At 42.4% G+C, this 19,418-nt stretch overlaps 1 protein-coding gene across 2 annotated transcripts in view; it reads right to left on the bottom strand.

The window, feature by feature from the left end:
- The window catches only part of GFAP (glial fibrillary acidic protein), a 36,434-nt gene that overhangs the window by 15,940 nt on the left and 1,076 nt on the right, over positions 1-19,418 (bottom strand). For both annotated transcript variants that reach the window (XM_060781198.2, XM_060781197.2), the window contains exons 2-4: positions 10,392-10,452; positions 2,772-2,867; positions 96-257 (exon numbers count right to left, since the gene is read on the bottom strand). In XM_060781198.2, coding sequence (XP_060637181.2) covers positions 96-257; positions 2,772-2,867; positions 10,392-10,452 — 319 coding nt within the window. The remainder of the gene's footprint in view (positions 1-95; positions 258-2,771; positions 2,868-10,391; positions 10,453-19,418) is intronic.

Below are 19,418 nucleotides of genomic sequence, written 5' to 3'. Positions count from 1 at the left end.
TGCAATAGGACTGGGATTTTTGTCACAATCATTATAATGGGACTTTCTCTCCACCAACCCAGCCTCCACTGAGACAGGTTACCGGTGCTGTGTACCTTAGACTTGTACCATTCCTCAGTCTCATGCATGTTGTTTGAGGCCATGGACTCATATTGGATGCGGATCTCACGCAGGGCTGATGTCAGGTCTGGCTTGGTCATGTCCATCTCGATGTGGACCTGCTGCTGCTGAAGTTGCTCTTGCATCTCCCGCAGCTCCTGAGAGAGGGACAGAAGAGACACAAAGGCAGAAACCAATAGGATTTTTCCACAATTGACCTCTTTGACTTCAGAAAAAAAAATGTCATTAGGGTTCACACAAAGAGCAGATGATGAAAGAATAAAATTGTCCCACTGTATTGCTTCAGTTTATTGGAAGGATGATAGAACTAAACCTATTCCCCCTCCATTAAAAATATCCACCTCAAACAAGAAAACACAGAGGTGACAACAACTGGCAAAGCTCTTTAAAAACTTGAGAAGCTGTATCATGAGAAGTCACCTTTTAAGACCAATCTGGGAGAATCCTAATTGCCTTCTAACCAGGTCTTAATCAGAGATGTATTTCTTTATTAATTTTGGTCTTGAATGAAGCAATGGACAATTTTGGCAATGTTCTTCCCACTGTGGGCTGTGGAGTTTTCAAAGAGTATTTGTAGTTTGGGAATTATTCGGTGTCAAATTTGCTCATGGTATTTTTGTGTAGCAGAATTTTCTAGGCAGAAAATATTTCTGCACAGAAAATACTGTTTCTTGTTCCTACTTCCAACAGACCTCACTACCTCTGAGGATGCTTGCCATAGATGCAGGCGAAATGTCAGGAGAAAATGCCTCCAGAACATGGCCATATAGCCCGGAAAAACTTACAACAACCCAGTGTTTCTTGGTTTTTTGTTGTTTTTTTTAAAAAGAAAACACAGGCATGGATTCAACCCAAAGTAAGTTCTGGATGTGAAAAATTCTCATCTGCCCAGGAATCTCATTGTCAAGATTTTTGGCACGCAAGGAACATATTTTCTACCATTTTTTTTCAAACATTCTTTCCATTCCTAAACTGTGGGTCTTGATGAACCATGTACATTGGGCAATGTGTGTATGCACACAGCCTCTACACACTATTTGTGCATTTAGCTTCCTTTGCAGGTGGCTGATCATGTAAACAGGAGCCTTGTGTCAATGAGAACAAAGCAAACAGCATGAGTTTTCTGACACACAAAACGGGTTAGAGAACCAAGTTGGAGTTCTGGAAGATCTGTGGGTGAATCTCCACCAGTGAATCTTCACCAGTTTGGAAATAAATGCAAATGTTACAGAATACCATAAAACTCCAGAGACCTCATTTCAAAGGAAGCCAAATCTGATTCATACGGAATAGTACTCCACCCCTGGAGTTTTTATCCACCAGAGAACTGAGGTATGGATATCTTTATAACAAAATCTCCCCAAAGTATAATTAAAAGTTAGCTGTAAAATTAAACAACATCATTTAAAGTTAGCAAGCCAGCTGAAAAACATTGGCTTTGTCAACAATTACAGAGGTCTCCAATATGGCACCATGAAGTCTGCCTCTGACCTCACAAAACCTCTATGTCTCTCTCCCAACTGCTCACTCTTTTGCATCTCTCCTGACATCTCAAGTCCATCTTCTGTTCAGATATCAGCCAGCACACCAATGGCTTAACTCAAGAAACAACTTATTAAGATCTACAGAGATACTTACAGGAATACCTCAGCAAGCTAGAGTCCAAAAGTGGCAGGCTAAAACCCTGAACCTCAATCAGTGGCTGAGACTGGATGAGAAACTCTCCCCTGGGCACAAAGAAGACTGGGCAATTTGGAAGGTGCTGAACAGACTCAGCTCTGGCACCATGAGATGCAGAGCCAATCTTAAGAAATGGGGCCACAAAATTCAATCCACGACATGCGAGTGTGGAGAAGAGCAAACCACAGACCACTTGCTACAATGCAGCCTGAGCTCTGCCACATGCACAATGGAGAACCTTCTTACAGCGACACCAGAGGCATTCCAAGTGGCCAGCTTTGGGTCAAAGGAAATCTAGCATAATGCCAAGTTTTTAACTTTGTTTGTGTGTGTGTGTTTTAAAAACCAACATTATAAGTGTATTCTCAATTTGCTTCTGACACAATAAATAAATTAATCTCTCTTTACTGAAAGTCTGAGAAGGGCACAATTTGGAAACGCAGGAAGAGATGAAAAGTAACAAAAATTATAGTTTTAACATACTTTCTGGTGGCAGGGAGGTTGTAAGAGGGTACAGGGTTGGCTTGTTTTCTCCCTTTCTGTTAGGTGTTTCTCTCCTCTCTCCTCCTATGTATGTGGTTCCTTTCAGCCTATGTTCTTCTCTCTGGACATGACCATGTTTGCCCAGTTTTATTCTTCCCACATCTCATCTGCAGTGTTTATATCTAGCAGTCCATTGCTTTGTCCTTTCTCTAGGTTTGTGTGGTTAGCATTTTTCTTTGCCTTACAGTATAGTGCTTACACTAGCCATTGTGTGACAAAGCCAGAATGCACTAAAAATCCCAGATAGGTCTGTGGTCCAAGAAAGGTTGGACCACGGTCCAAGAAATCTCACTCCATTGGAAATTACGCATAGGAATTAAAAAGGAGAACAGAACATGCTGAGCAAGACTATGAAGTTGGGTCTTCAGTTGACTTCTCATAGCTGGTTCTCAAGAAAAAACATGCTAATTTTAAGTCGGACTCTGTACCTCATCATGAATCTTCTTTAGGAAGTTGATCTCCTCTTGCAGAGATTCAATTTTGCGTTCCAGGTCTATCCGAGCTAATGCGGCATCATCAACATCCTGTGGGGACAGAGAGACTGGGAAATGAGAAGGAAAATGAGTACCAGTCAACCTGGTTTGGTCTTAAGAAAGACATGCAAACTTAGGGAGGAAGTGCCATGTACCACGTACCAGCCTTACCCAGGTCTCACTTGTCTTTCGTGTGCTGCCGCAATCCTTTGGGTGACTTACACAGGCATAACTTGTTTTGTTGGACATCCCACAAGGAGATATTGAGCACATCTTAATGTAGGGGTGTCAAACCCATTTTCACCAAGTCCCACATCAGCCTTATGGTTGCATTCAAAGGACAGTTTGTAATGTAAGACTATATCTCAAACTATGCTTCTCCAGATGTTTTGGACTTCAGCTCCTACAGTTCCTAACAGCTGTTAAGCTGGCTGGGATTTTGGGGAGCTGAAGTCCAAAACACCTGGAGGAGCACAGTCTGAGAAACACTGTACTATATAAATATTAGGGCTGGGCGGTTTCGTTTCGTTAATTCATAATTCGTTAATAATTCGTTAATTTTTTCAATTACAAAACGATAACGAACCATTCTGGAGCAATTATTAAAAAAAACGAATTTTCAAAAACGTTTTGTAAATGCTTCGTATTTAGATATTGTATTCGTTTCGTTATTGTTTTGAGGTCGTTTCGTTATTATTTCCGCATGTCTGGGCCAGTTTTATGGTTTAATTAGTGAAAAAAAATTATAATATCACACCAACAGTCAACAACAGAGGGAGAGGGAAGCTTCAGAAGGTTTTGGAGGTTTTTTAGCGTATTTCGCGGTTGCGTCCGCCATTAACGAATCGATTCGTTATTGTTTCGGAAATCGATTCGTTAATTTTTTACCATTTACGAAATTTCGTAAATATCGAACTTTTTAAAAGGAAAATTTTGTAATTATTTTAAATATCGAAACAAAAAAACCCCCCAAATACAAATCGATTTTAGAAACAAATTTTTCCGTTGTTACCCAGGCCTAATAAATATAATTATGTTGCCATGGCATTGAATACCACATTGGCCACATAAAATGACATGGAAGGCTGGATTCGACCTGCAGGCCTTGGGTATAACAAGTATCTTAGTGTAATGCTCTATGTGGGCTTGCCTTTGAAGACTGTTCGGAAGCTTCAAATAGTCCAACGAAAGGCAGCCAGTGTGAAGTCTTGGCTCTGCCTTTTCCTCTCCTCTTCTTTAGTTTCTCCTGTTGGTTTTCTCAACAGTGTAGATGCCTTCCTTTAATTAGTTTTGGGTGAAGCATTAAAAAACCCTATTTATTTATTCATTCATTTCAAACATTTGTACCCTGTCCTTCTCAACCCCCCCCCCCACCGGGGGGGGGGGGAGAGACTCAGGGTGGCTTACACTGGCAACAATTCAATGCCAACACAATTCGATGCCTAGAGGCCAGCGTTAGTTGGTCTTTTGCTGGACTCTTTTTCTGCAGCAGAGTTACGGTGATTGGGCATTGTCCGGTAATCCTAGGCCTGAGCAATCCAAAATAGACATCCTTAGCACCTACATTCAGTAGTATTCTTATATCACCAGTCCCAGAGACAATAGAAGCTTTTGGCCAGCTTAAGCTTCACAAGAAAGAAGACTAAGACAGCTTATAAGCATCAACTTGTAAATCATCGCTTTGCGTCACAGGGAGAAGACTCCAGAGAGATCACTGCAGCCAGCAAAATCTCTTTTTGTAATGTATTGTTTTAAGTTACCTTATAATACTCCCAGGTGGAGTTTACCCTTTATTCATCTTGCTTTCAGTAAACTCATTTCATTATCTTTTCACTTTGCCTAAAGCGTCTCTGTGTTAAACGGCTTTAAACTTAACAGAAGGTGTACAGATAGCCCCCGAGTAAAGTCAGACACTATAGTTTTCCCAAAGGCTCGGGCGTGCCATCACAGCCAGGTGAATAACTGGTGTGGCCTACAGGTAGCACACAACTCCTATGTTGCTTCAGTGGGTCATGTGGGTCATGGGTGTCCTGTGTGTCAAGTTTGGTTCAATTCCATCGTTGGTGGAGTTCAGAATGCTCTTTGATTGCAGGTTAACTATAAATCCCAGCAACTACAACTCCCAAATGTCCAAAATCATTTTTTTGAGTGATGGTCACTTCTTGGGTTAGTGGGTGTTTTGTGGCCAAATTTGGTGGCAATTCATCCAGTGGTTTTTGAGTTATGATGTCACTCAAAACGAACAGAGCATTTATATAGATATAGATATAGGTACATACACATAAACATACACACACTTTACAAGTGGTTCTCTTATCCTGAGATTATTCCTTCTTGCCCTGAGTACAGGAGAGGAGAGGCCGAGCGCTGCGATCTGGGAACACTATGAAAATAGCACTATTTCTGTTTTAAAATCTAGTATCGTCTCTTAATATCAGCAAGATTGTATTTTCTTTTTAGACTCAGAAGTAGGTTTCATTCAACAAAGGCATCCTGCTACTTTCTCAGGAATGCCCTCTTCCTTGGTCCTTTCTTTTAAAGCAGGCATTTCATTGTTTTGTGTTCATTCGCTATGGCTGCAATGGTTAAGCATGAGTATTAATTAATCAATTCTTGTTCCCTCCAGGGAGGGCTTTAATTATTGGTTATGTCTTTGCAGCCAGAATAATTTCTCATTGTTTCTGCTTCAATTTTATGGTTCCATTATTTCAATCATAAAATTGCCCTCATAATTAAAACATAGAAATAAAACTTTTTTCTGACTATAAAGTAGAAACTAGTAATTCACATTTCTCTTCTGTTCCCATGCTCACCTGGGAGAGGAAACGAACTAATTAAGGCCAATCCAGGAGTGTCATAGCATGGGAACAATAAGAAGCTCATTAGCCAAAAAAAAAAAAAAAAAAAAAAAGGCAAGAAGGAAGCCACTAATTAACACAGCAGCAGATAAAGGAGGAAAGATTGGAATGGCAACGACAACACCTAAAATACCTTTCCAGGCTGGATAATGTTTCAAATCCCATCCTCCTTTGCCACAATTGAATCCCACCATCTCTGAGATGCCATTTCTCCATTCTGGAGAAAAGGAGTCTACATGGGACTCTACCTCCTTGAAAAGCGAGGCAGAATCCCATGTTTCTTTCAGTACTGTGCTGCTACGGCTGTACCAGGAGCTCCAAATGTATTTGCTTTGTATTAAATGTTTGTTTGCAGTCCTAGGTTTCAGGGACTCTGCAGATAGGTGGCTTCCTTTGGTTGCAGTCATAGGGCAAGTCACCTGTCCATCATCGTTAAGTTTTGGTTTTGCCCCTTGCTCAGGGCAATTGGGAAGGGAAGGGAGCCATTTTTAGTTAGTCTCAGCAAGGAAAGCTAATGTACAGGACGTGTGCAAGCTTCCCCTGTACAAAAGCTTCAACCCTTAAGACTTTCCAGGGGAAAACCGTCTTAAAAGCATCCAAGACTTTCCAGGGGAAAACAGTCTTAAGAGTCTCCAAAGATTTCCAGGAAAACAGCCCTAAAGACGAAAGAACTCCAGCTGGAGAATATCTAAGCCTTTACTGATAGGTCCACTCGGTGCTTCGAGATGCAGTTCGACCCGGTAGCGGAGCCCACATCAGTAAGGGTTAGATTACAGTCAGCCTGGGAGAAGTTAAAAAGGGTATTATCCATTTAAAGTAATGAAGAAGTTATTGAAGACAGTGACCTGTCCTTCGCGGGCAATATTAGGAAGCAACTAGTTGCATAAAGCCTGGAAGCATTTGTTTAGCTTTATTGAAGACAAGAGAAATTTCTGTTTGATTGTTCATTAATAAAAGACTTTGTTATACTTCACAAGCCATCTAAAGATCATTTGTGGTGGAAAACCTCTGAGAACTTCTCCTTGGGCCCCCTGGCTTCCCACTGGGCAAAGGTTGCACGTCCTGTTCTAAAGGAAATTCTTTACAGGCCCAGCGCGCAACAGAACAAGTACAGTAAATGTAGTTGCATCCAATCTCAGACTAGACATAACAGAGGCAATCCTCCATTGTCCCAGTCTCATTCCCAGTGAGGAACATGCACAGGGCACGAGAGACCTTCATCCTAGGACTAAAACCAGAGTCAGCAGTGGAGCTTCTTTGTGCTGCCTCACTTGAGCTCCGATTAGGTAATGCAAGGGAAACAGGGCAATCTAACTGCTATCCCTGGGACCTCATCACATGAAAGTGAGGAAAGTGGAGGGAACCATCTTCTTTTGCTACCTATTGTGATGTCCTGTGCAGCCATTCCATGTCCTTTCTCTGCTACTTCCTGGCTACTCCCATTGGGAGTCGGGTAGTACCTCACAGCACAGTCTTCCCTCTATTACTCTACGCTGTCGTAACAGAGTCCCACGGGCACCCATTGAAAGTGGCCTTGCATTATGCGATCCATTTTGGTAGTGCAGAGAAACTGAGAGAAGTCGGCGTCTGATGAGGTCCCTGGTCTCTGAGTGGATTGAGCAATAACATTACCCTCTCAGATTCTCCTTTAGGACCTCTCTTACCTGCTGTTTGTTACAGTAAGTCGTAACAGGATCAAGTGTATGTGTGAAAGAAAAACCTTATGATGTTAATTATTATGTGCAGCTGGTAATGTAGGTCAGCCAGCATGTTTGGGTCATACCCGGTGGAGTATAACTGTATGGATTTTAGAATACAGTTTGGAGAAGCTGCTCTGAAGGAGATGCAATATGCTATAATACTGCTATGCTCTAACAGCAACGCTCTTTGCTATGGTGGAATAGCTATTTATTCAAGGTTCATGTTTTGCTCTCTCATTTGAATGAAGTTGAAGAAGCCTTATTCTGTTGCCATAGATGCTTGCCATAGATGCAGGCGAAACGTCAGGAGAAAAATGCCTGTAAAACATGGCCATATAGCCCAGAAAAACCTACAACAACCCAGCCTTATTCTGTGTTACTTACAAGGACTATGTAAGTTCGTTGCACTGTTTGATTTTGTATGCAACACTGCAAGTTTATGTTTTGCTTCTGCTGATAAGAGTAAAGTTTTTTTCTGTTCCTTTTTTCCTCTTGCCTGTGTGTCTATTGCACTGGACCTGGCTAAAATCCACTTCTGTGCAACACTCTTTACCTCCTGAAATGGAAATGCAGGAATCTCCTCCAATCTGGAATCAGAGCTTCACAGAGGAGGAAGAGCAGCATTCACAGCCCTCATGAGTTAGACCTGGACTCAGTGCCAGGCCAAATATGTGTGACGACCAGAGCTTTGTCTCTCTTGATCTACAATTTATATATATAAAAAATGTAATGTTCTGGGTTGTTGTAGGTTTTTCCGGGCTATATGGCCATGTTCTGGAGGCAATTTTTCTCCTGACGTTTTGCCTGCATCTATGGCAAGCATCCTCAGAGGTTGTGAGGTCTGTTGGAAGTAGGAAAAATGGGTTTATATATCTGTGGAATGACCAGGGTGAGACAAAGGACTTTTGTCTGCTGGGGCTAGGTGTGAAAGGAGAAAAATTGCCTCCAGAACATGGCCATATAGCCTGGAAAAACCTACAACAACCCAGTGATTCCGGCCATGAAAGCCTTCGACAATACAATGTAATGTTCGTTTGTGGGATTAACAGAACTCAAAAACCACTGGACAAAATGACACCAAATTTGGCAGCAAAATACATTCTAATCTGATCTATGTCTTTCAAACAAAAAAACCATAAAAATGAAGGGGAAATAACTTAAAACTCCCCAAAAAGAAAAATGCCTTACAGAACATGCGTAAAAGCCCCTCTCCCCATTGTGTGAGAAGAATGAAGCACCAACCGTTGTGAGGGAAGAGAAACCTTGCCATGGAGTCCCTTTCCATGCGTGGGTCCGCCTTCCCTCCCTCCCTCCCTCCCTCCCTCCCAGTCTTCTTCCTCTCTTTGTCAGCCCCACCAAACACAGACCTTCTTTCCCCCCTGGAGAGGTGGGCAGGTGGCTGCTCCGTGTGGACGCTGCTCGCCAGGCTTCACCTTCCCTTGCCTAGGCACCAATGAGAAGGGAGCTCTGCAGCCCCCAGCCTTGCAGGGTCCAGCAGGGGCAGGAGGCATTTTTCAAGGTGGGCCTTGCTCACCAACATTGGCCCCTTCTTTCTGCCTCAGCCACAGGGCGCCTTCCATATGACCCTGCCTGCGTGCCCACCTGTCAAACAGGGAAGGCGCCCCACATCCATGGCAGAAAGAAGAAGGGCCGGAGCTGGGTGAGTGAGGCCTGCCTCGAAAAGTGCCTTCTACTTACCCCACGCCCGGCCCAGCAAGGCTGAGGGCTACAGCAAGGCTCCCTTCCTGCCTGTGACCAGGCAAGAGGTAGAGAAGGGAAAGAAGGAAAGAGGGAGAGAAGAAAGGAGAGAAAGAGGGCGGGAAAGAGAGAAGCGAGGATAGAAGCAAAGAGAAAGGAAGGGAGGAAAGAAAGAAGTAGAGAAGGAAGAAAGGAGAGAAAGAAGGTAAAGAAAAGGGGGAAGGAGGGAGGGAGGAAAGGGAGAAGGAAAGAAAAAAAGGAACAAAGGAAAGAGGGAGGGAGGGAAGCAAGGAGAGAGAGAAAAAGGGAGGGAAGGTTGGCCACAGCAACGCTAACAGACCAATGAGTGTCCATCACTCATAACCCCCCCCCCAAAAAAAAACCAGTGGAAAGGACTTAAAAACCCCCAAAAGATAAATGATGAAAAGATAAATGACATACAGAAAAAAGAGAAGGAAGAGGGAGGGAAGGAAGGGGAAAAGAAAGAAGGAAGGAAGGAGGTAGAGAAGGAAGAAAGGAGAGAATGAGGAAAAGAAGAGGGATGGAAAGAAATGTGTAGAGAAAGAAGGAAGGAGAGAAGGAAAGAAAAAAAGAAAAGGAAGGAAAGAGGGAGCCAAGGAAGAAGAGAAAGAAAGAGAAAGAGGAAGGGAAGGAAAGAAAGACAAAAGGAAGGATGGAAGCAAAAAGCAAAGGAGGGAAGGAAAGAGGCAGAGAAGGAAGGAAGAGAAAGGGAAGGAAAAGGAAAAGGGAGGAAGGAAAGATGTAGAGAAGGAAGGAAGGAGAGAAGGAAAGAAGGAAAGAAGAAAAAGGAAGGAGGGAAAGAAGGAGAGAAAGAGGGAGGGAAGGTTGGCTACAGCAATGCGTGGCAGGTATAGCTAGTAGCTATTAAAAATACAGCAGATGCAGGACATTTGCCACAGACTAAATAACAAGGTCTGGAAGCAATGTGAAGCAGTCTTGAATAAACTGTCAGGACAGTTGTGTTCTTGGTTTGTCTTGCTAGCCACTGGACATTTGTACTGTAATTCCTTTATTTTATTTAGGAAACAGTTATAGCCAATTCTCTGCCCTTTATCATAAAGGAGAAGATGGACACGAACCCCTAGAAGAAAGATACACCACTTTGCTTTCTCAAAGAAATCAAGCAGTGAGTGCTCTAATATGTACTACAATTTTCTCAATTTCAACACTTCCATAACCCCCTTTCCATTCAACAGTATTGCAAAAGTAACCACCCCCGAACCAATTATATTTCATGAAGACATCCTGTATCCCCCTCCTTTGGCTCCCAGTTAGGATTTGTCATCTTGCTACCTCACCTGTCGGTAGGAAGATAAATTGTTCTCAGCTTCAAGGCGCAGATTAATCTCATCTTGTAACCTTAAATGAGAAAGAGAAAAGAGGTGGGGAGAAAATCAGGGAAGCTTATTGAATTATTGGTTCATCTCTTCCGCAAGGGCCTAAGACCAAGGGAAAACACAGCAAGGTCAAAGCGTCCATGAAGCACCGAAGTCTCTGCTAATCCCTTGCTGCCTATGTGCTTGCACACTCTGCCTTGCGAAGTCTTTATACCCTCTTGGCTTGACAATGATGTCCATTATTATGAATTGTTCTGATGAAGAATAACCTCATTGTTAATACAGAAAGAGCCCAGAAGGACCATTGCAACCTCCTATCCCTCCTCAAGGTTGGAAAATGGAAGAAATCTGACCACTACAGTGGGAAAGGGCAACTTGCACACCACATTGGAAACATGTTTTCTTATGAATGAGCAAGAAAGAAACTCGTGACCCTTGCTTGAAGGGTCTTCAGTTGGTTTTAACATTCAGTTCCTTTGGAAATATATTGGGAAATGTCTTGTTTTCTTGGGTTTTAGGCCTGCTCCTGGGGTTATTTGGGGGCACTGATTCAGAAAATTGCATTGGATAAATTGCATCAACTCTAGTTTCTTAGATATGGTTCTCACGGTTTTCTATGGGTGAGCAGATGAAACCTAGTTCTTCTTCTTCTTAGGTGATCCCTCGTTGTCTGAGGAGGATTGTCTTCCAGGATCGGTGTCATGGCGGTGGGTCTGTAGGTGACTTTGGAGCTCTATTCTTCTTTTTTTTCTTTTTTAAAAAATAATCTTTATTAAAGGTTCCTTTATGTTACAAAGCATATCGTAGGAAAATAGAAAATAAGAAAAAAAAGTAAAGAGAAAAAGGAGAGAGGGAAAGAAAGGGGTGAGGGGGGAAGAAGAGAGTGCAACAGAAGAAAATAGAAAAGAGAAGGAAAGAGAAAAGAGAAGATAGAAAAAAGCAAGTGAAAAGATAAATGATAATAGAAAAGAATAAAAGTTAAAAAACCAATAAAAGTTGGAGACAGATGTTATATGTCTCTCTCGTAGACTTCCTTAATGTCTTCCAAGTGGGTTTTCCTTTTCCTTCTTCCGTCTTTAATTTCATTTTTGTTTTCTCTTCTACTTATTCTTCTGTGTTATTGTTTGTTTGGTCAATATAATTTGTCACCTTTGTCCAATCAGTTTCTTTTATTGAGGTTCCTTTATTTTTAGATATCAAATATGTGGAGCTCTATTCTTGATCTGCATGTTCTCTTGCAGTGAAGGCATTGGTTTCCAGGTGGAAGGTGGTCCCGGTTGGGATTGGCTTGATGCGCCTTCCTCTTGGCACGTTTCTCTCTTTTCCCCACCATTCATGCCTCTTCAAATTCTACAGCGTTGCTGGTCACAGCTGACCTCCAGCTGGAGCGCTCAAGGGCCAGGGCTTCCCAGTTCTCAGTGTCTATGCCAGAGTTTTAAAGGCTGGCTTTGAGCCCATCTTTAAATCTCTTTTCCTGCCCACCAACATTCTGTTTTCCATTCTTGAGTTCAGAGTAGAGCAACTGCTTTGGAAGACGGTGGTTGGGCATCTGGACAACATGGCTGGTCCAGTGGAGTTGATGGCGGAGGGCCATTGCTTCAATGCTGGTGGTCTTTGCCTCTTCCAGATTGCTGACATTTGTCCGCTTGTCTTCCCAAGAGATTTGCAGGATTTTTCGGAGGCAACGCTGATGGAATCGTTCTAGGAGTTGTATGTGACGTCTGTAGACAGTCCACGTCTCGCAGGCATATAGCAGGGTTGGGAGGACAATAGCTTTATAAGCAAGCACCTTGGTATCCCTACAGATGTCCCTGTCCTCAAACACTCTATGCTTCATTCAGAAAAATGCTGCACTTGCAGAGCTCAGACGGTGTTGTATTTCAGTGTCTATGTTGACATTTGTGGAGAGTTGGCTGCCAAGGTGGTGGAAATGGTCAACATTTTCTAATGTTACATCATTAAGCTGTATTTCTGGTATTGGAGAAGGATTACCTGGTGACTGCTGGAAAAGCACTTTGGTTTTCTCAATGTTCAATGACAGGCCGAGCTTCTCGTATGCTTCGGCGAAGGTGTTTTCAGAGTGGCTTGTAGGTCTTCTTCTGAATGCACACAGATGACATTGTCATCTGCATACTGGAGATGTATAACAGATGTTGTTGTAACCTTGGTTTTGGCTTTCAGTCTGCTGAGGTTAAATAGCTTGCCATCTGTCTGACAGATTGAAGCTTCCCATCAACAAGATGAATTATCATAGTGATGAAGATGGAAAAGAAGGTTGGGACAATAACACATCCCTGTTTGACACGTGATTCCACCTTAAATGGGTCACTTTGGGAGCCATTGCTGTCCAAGACTGTTGCCATCATGTCATCAGCAGATGAAGCCTGGTATATGACATATGTTCTGTATTTCAAAAGCTAGAGTTGCTAGTGGGAAACTGGTGCCATTTTTGGAATCAGCAGATTAAGCATATGCAGAAACAGATCTAACATTTGAGGTACCAAATGGTCAATGTAATAATTTCCAGCAAAACATGAGAAATATAAAGTCAGGAAACATGGTCCTTTCTTCTTTTTACAAACCCCTTTTTTGCCATCTGTGGCAGTCCCTTGAATATGAGAAAGGGAAAAAAAAGTCATATTGTCTCTGGGTGGCCCCACTTCACTGCTCTCCTGATCAACAAGGACCACCATGTTGGTAATTAGAGAGAACTAATGAAGAGTTGCAACAAAATATTACAGGACATTGCAAGCCTGAGTGAGTGTTGCAGAGGAAGGGATGGGTAACTTGTGGCCTTAGGGGTACATACAGTCATTGCCCTACATGTCTATCCTCAGAAAGATTGGCCGCAAGTATCAGGATATTCAAACCACCATGGCCTAATTGACCACCTACAATGTTCTTCTGCAAAGACAGTTACAACCTCCCAAATGGTTAAACAAATCTGTGTGGGCAAACAATTCGTCATAGTTCATCCCCATTCCAATATGTTCCAAGGTACATGAGCAAGGCCTGCAGTCCCATTGAATCTACAGAACCCACCCAACTTTCTTACTGACCTGATCTTAGGTTTTTTTATGACTTTGGCTTTTCTAATTTTGCTTTTTTAATTCCCCCTCCCCATTAAATTAACACAGCCTTCTGAGGGCATAGAGGCTTTCTTTTTAATGAATTTAATAATATTTAATGAAGAATTAATTTTTAATGCATTTCGCCTTTATGTAGTTAACTGCTAAATGTAATTTTTAAAATTACAACATGCTCTTTTCAAAACACTCCAGTGGTCTTCAAAGACTTGACCAACGTAACCCAGACCTCCCTCCCAAACCTAGCAGTTGTAAATTTTGATGTGGAATAATGAAATATTATAAGCTCCCAGTGGTTCAGTGGGTTAAAGCGCTGAGATGCTGAACTTGCTGAACAAAAGGTCATGGGTTTGAATCTGGGGAGCGGGGTGAGTTCCTGCTGTTAACCCCAGATTCTGCCAACCTAGCAGTTCGAACACATGCAACGGTGCTCCATGCAGTCATGCCGGCCACATGACCTTGGAGGTGTCTATGGACAATGTCTATGGACAATGCCGGTTCTTCAGCTTAGAAATGGAGATGAGCACCAACCCCCAGAGTTAGACATGACTGAACTTAATGTCAGGGGGAAACTTTACCTTTTACTAGAAGCCTTAATTCCACCATTTCCTTTAATATGAAGGTGAGTCAAAAAGTAATGCTTCCATGCTCTAACTTTTATTTCTTTCACAGCTACTGGACTATATATGTATAATATGATAGAGCAGGGGTCCTCAAACTATGGCCCAAGGGCCGGATCCGGCCCCCTGAGGGCATTAATCCAGCCCGCGGGGTGCCTGCCGCCTCCCTGGGCCCAGCCTGCTCTACTCCTGCCTTTGGGATGGGGCCTTGCCTCATCTCGAAGGCAGGAGAAGAGGGGGAGGCGGCAGGTGAAGTAACTTCGGGGCCGCTTCACCCACCACCTCCCCGGGCCCAGCCTGCTCTTCTTCTCCCTTCAGGATGAGGTCTGGCCTCATCCTGAAGGGAGGAGAAGAGGGGGAGGCAGCGGGTGAAGCAGCTTCGGGGCCGCTTCGCCCACCACCTCCCTGGGCCCAACCTGCTCTTCTTCTCCCTTCGGGATGAGGTCTGGCCTCATCCTGAAGGGAGGAGAAGAGGGGGAGGCGGTGGGCGAAGCAGCTTTGGGGCCGCTTCGCCCGCTGCCTCCCGAAGTTTATATTTTAATTGTGGTTTTTCTTTTGCAATGCAAATAAGATAGGTGCAGTGTGCATAGGAATTCATTCATTTTTTTCAAATTATAATCTGGCCCTCCAACAATTTGAGGGCCTGTCACCGGGCCCTCTGTTTAAAAAGTTTGAGGACCTCTGTGATAGAGGTTACCTTGCTCTACTGACATAGTCTTTTCTTTTTCCATTTGACTGATTAGAACCATGAATCTGAAGCTAAAAGAAAAAGTCGCCATTGAATTTCTGGCAAAAGAAGGTTGTGCACCTAAGGAAATAAATAATAGCTTGAAGAATATTTATGATTTGGCCCCTTCTGATTTTTACCTGTTTGGACCTCTGAAAGACAACCTATGTTGTTTCAGATTCAATTATTTGAATCTGAAAAATGTTAAAACAGCTTTAAAATCATGGGTCACGAAGTAAAACCTCAAATTTTTCCAAAGTGGTTTTGATGGTGCAAATATGTACAGATTGATGGTGACTATGTTGAATGGCAGTTTTGCGTAGAGGACAGTTCAGGTTATGATCTGTTGCAACTTCTGCTGTTATATGTTCATTCATAACATTTTTATGACACAAGAGGCAAAACATGTCTGTATTAAACTGACATCCCAAGAGAATAGCACGGTGCCAAGCTAGACAGGATGTGAAACGTATGTGTTCATTTTGCCAGAATTTGGAACTAACGGGTTATTAGCAAGGTAATAATCCATAACAAGATACCTTTCTTTGGTTACAAGGACACAATTACATTATTTTTTTAAAGTAACATAACAAGTAGGGAAAAGAAACAGAATCTGATATAAAGAGTTGGGTTGAGCAACAAAATTCAGGCTTTTGTCTCTATAGCCCTAAACAAGAATGTTGGAAGATTCAATCTAAAATATCTGAAAGGACAGGCAATTTCCACCTCATTTCTAAAGCAGTAACAGCAACAAAATGAGAGAGAGAAAAACACAAGATACAATGAGCTATCTTTTAAATACTGTAAAGAATAAATACAAATACTGTATTTTCTGGTGTATAAGACTACTTTTTAACCCAGGAAAATCTCAAAAGTTGGGGGTCATCTTATACGCCAGGAGTTGTCTTATAGGGTGGGTGCTGAAAATTGTGAGCTGGACTGGAGAATCTGCGGTTGCCACATATGGTGGGGGGGAGCTCAAAAAAGGCTGCGGCCGCATCCCCATGGTATGTAGTTGTTGTGACTCAGCTGGAACCACAGCTGGAACCACAAACTGCCTTTGATGAGGATGATGGGATTCAGGTTGACAATCTGGTTCAAAATGTCCCTGTTATAGTCAATGAGAAACAGGGTGTGGAAGTTCAGTTTCCCACAGCAAGAAATGAGTTGGTTGATACTGAAACTAACCAGGCACACGTGCAAATTGACTCAGAAAAGGAGGACAGTTCTCAGCCTTATAATTAGCAAGAAGGCAAACTGGATAACACTAAGAAACAGACTGACCTTGACGAAATGGGAACCTTAGATCGTGCTGACCGTTTGGAATTCAGAGTTCGAAGGAGTGTGAGAATAGCTAACAAGAAGGAGGTCAGAGGCCAAAGAAACGCCTTCATGTTTTGCAAAGGATATTAAGCAGTGTGGTTGGGACCAAACCTTTGTCAGGGCAACTTTTCGTTTAACCAAGAAGCTTGCATTTTGCTTGTCTGGATTGTCTTACAGTTCTTGTGTTCATGGACTCAGGACTCAGTCATGTTCTCATGGGGTTTTGTTTTGCCGGTGCCTTTTTGGATCATGCTTCAAAGTGTTGATCTTTTAGAACATTAGTTTTGCTTTTAAGAACTTTTTATCTTTTACTTTTTAATAAACTATAAAGACTTCTGGCTGTGTGCAGTTTGGTGTTTCAGCAAGGTGAACCTACTCTGAGGTGCGACAGTGGTGACTGTATGAAAGCAGCAAGGGCGGCGCTGTACAAGTACAGTAGACGAAAATCCACTCATCAAGATTCATGGAAAGAAGTGACTTAACGGGGCGCCTCACTGGGAAGGTACCTGTAAGTGAAGGGCGGAGCAAGCTGCAGGTGTCCAGGACGCTCAGGGTATGGAAAAAACAGATAGAGCGGTGCTGTGCCCAGAAAGACATGCCTCTTTCACCTGTCTGGCCTGCCCTTGTATCGTATTACCGTACCTCCTTCTCTGCCTCTCAGATCTCGCTCCTGAGGACTGCAGTGAAGCAGCACAGGCATACATGTGCGAAATCTGAGAGGCAGAGAAGGAGGTACGGTAATAGAAAAATCACCATATTGAAATCAAGTCTGATGTTTTTTTAATTTTTATTTGGTGTGTGGTGGAAGAGGGGTAGTCTTATAGGGCAGGTATATCCCAAACTATATATTTTAACTGGAAAAGTTGGGAGTCGTCTTATACACCCAGTCATCTTATAGGCCGGAAAATACAGGAATTTTGGATTGGCCAACAAAATCTGGAGTAGGGTTCTCCTGAAACCCTCAGTTTCAGCAAAAGATCCCCCTTCCCAGTATGGCTATTTGAAGGAGAGAGCTAAACATTCTCCTCTTTGCTCTCTCCTGGTGAGGAAATAGTCATGTTGGGAGAAGACAGATATGGTTGAAAGCTGGGGTCCAGGTGATGAGCAAGGACAGGCAATTTGGTTTTGTTTCTTTAGACATTATAATGGTGAACAAAAAAAGGGAAAGGTTTTCCCCTGACATTAAGTCCAGCTGTATCCTTGCTCATCACCTGAATGTGTCCTCAGAAGGGTGACTAAAATGATCAAGGGTCTGGAGAGCAAGCCCTCTGAGGAGTGGCTTAAAGAGTTGGGTATGTTTAGCCTGAAGAAGTGAAGGCTGAGAGGAGACATGATAGCCAGGCATGTAGCTGGGGGGGGGGGGGGTTCGAAATTCTCATGGTGGTTCGCGAAAAGGCCTTACTGGTGCATTATTTAAACTTTTATGTTTATTCATATCATGAGCTGATCACCATGCTCAATATATCCCATATGCATGGGGGTATTGGGGTAATGATACAAAAGGTTTGCTAGGCTAGACCCTCTTTCACTCAGACTCAGCCCCACCCCCGAAACTCAGCCCCCCCACCCCCCCTGAAAAAAATTCAGCCCCCCCCCCCCCGAAACGAAATCCTGGCTACGGGCCTGATGATAGCCATGTATAAATATGTGAGAGGAAGCCACAGGGAGGAGGAGCGAACTTGTTTTCTGCTGCCCTGGAGACTAGGACGTGGAACAATGGCTCCAAAGTACAAGAAAGGAGAGTCCATCTGAACATGAGGAAGAACTTCCTGACTGTGAGAGCTGTTCAGCATTGGAACTCTCTGCCTCAGAATGTGGTAGATGCTCCTTCTTTGGAAGCTTTTAAACAGAAGCTGAATGGCCATCTGTCGGGGGTGGTTTGAATGCAATTTCCCTGCTTCTTGGCAGGGGGTTGGACTGGATGGCCCATGAGGTCTCTTCCAACTTTATGATTCTATGATTCTTGCATAGAATCTTCTCCTTATTGTGGAACTCTCAAGTCCTGTTTGTTGGTGATACTTTCAGAATAATTTAACATAAAATGGGTTTAGCATAGAAAGACGTAAGCATAGAATCAGAAATTGGGAAGGAATCATTTGCTCAATTTCCTTACCCTGCAAATAATTTCATCACTTTGAATAGCTCCTTTAAAGTTCAGGCAAAAACCCAGAGCAGATTCATCAATTCACCACTCCAAATACAACCTAGTCTTACAGGAAAGGGCAGGTTGGTTATTAAAAGTTTCCCATAAAAGGAAGGTGAACACAGCTGCAGTTTTTACACTCTCCACTTCACAAGAACTATTGTCCACATCTGCTGGGCTTCATCATTAACTTCAAGTCATCCCTTGGACTATTTCCCACTTTGCTTGTTGCAGGAGACAGTCAGCAGAGGTGGGCAAGATGCCATTGAGTGCTGCTGGCCGGCCATTATGATGTTCTCATTAAAGAACTAATGAGGTTCAGAGGAATCACAAGGTTTCCCAGAACTGTTTTGAATTCTATTCTTCATTTATCAGCTTTTCCTAAGCTGGCACTTTCAAGATACACAATGTACTACAACTCACATAATCCCTGGTCAGTATAGATTCAGTGCCATAGAGAATGCCATGTTAAGAGAAACTGTTGAAGACCAGCTCTATTCAAAGTACTGCTGATGGTCTTTGGCGAGATTCCAGGATAGAAAATAACAATTGTAGCTAATGAGAACTAATATAGGATTGGTCCCCTGTGCACATTGGTGGAAAGAATTGCCAGTCCTATGCATTACATAGCATAGGAAGCACTGTTTTAGACAACTCAAGCCACCTTGGACAAGACAATAATAATAATAATAATAATAAATAAAATAAAAATAAATAAATAAATAAATAAATAAAAAGACAATAATAATGATAAATAAAATGTTACAAAATAGACAAATCACATCCTGGAAAATTCTGTCCCATACTCATAATAATAATAATAATAATAATAATAATAATAAACACAATAAATAAATAAATAAATTATGAATGAAAAGACAATAATAATAATAATAATAATAATAATAATAAAATACATAATTAATAATGAATAAATAAATAAAAAGACAATAATAATAATAATAATAATAATAATATGTTACAAAATAGACAAATCACATCCTGGAAAATTCCGTTCCATACTCAAAAGCAGGGGTCCTCAAACTATGGCCTAGGGCCCGGATACAGCCATCCAAGGTCATTTACCTG

This window comes from Anolis sagrei, chromosome 6 (assembly GCF_037176765.1).
Source record: "Anolis sagrei isolate rAnoSag1 chromosome 6, rAnoSag1.mat, whole genome shotgun sequence".
In the NCBI taxonomy this organism is placed as follows: Eukaryota; Metazoa; Chordata; class Lepidosauria; order Squamata; family Dactyloidae; genus Anolis; species Anolis sagrei.
The sequence above is the reverse complement of the archived record's forward strand: the minus strand, read 5'-3'. Positions and strand labels throughout refer to the sequence as shown.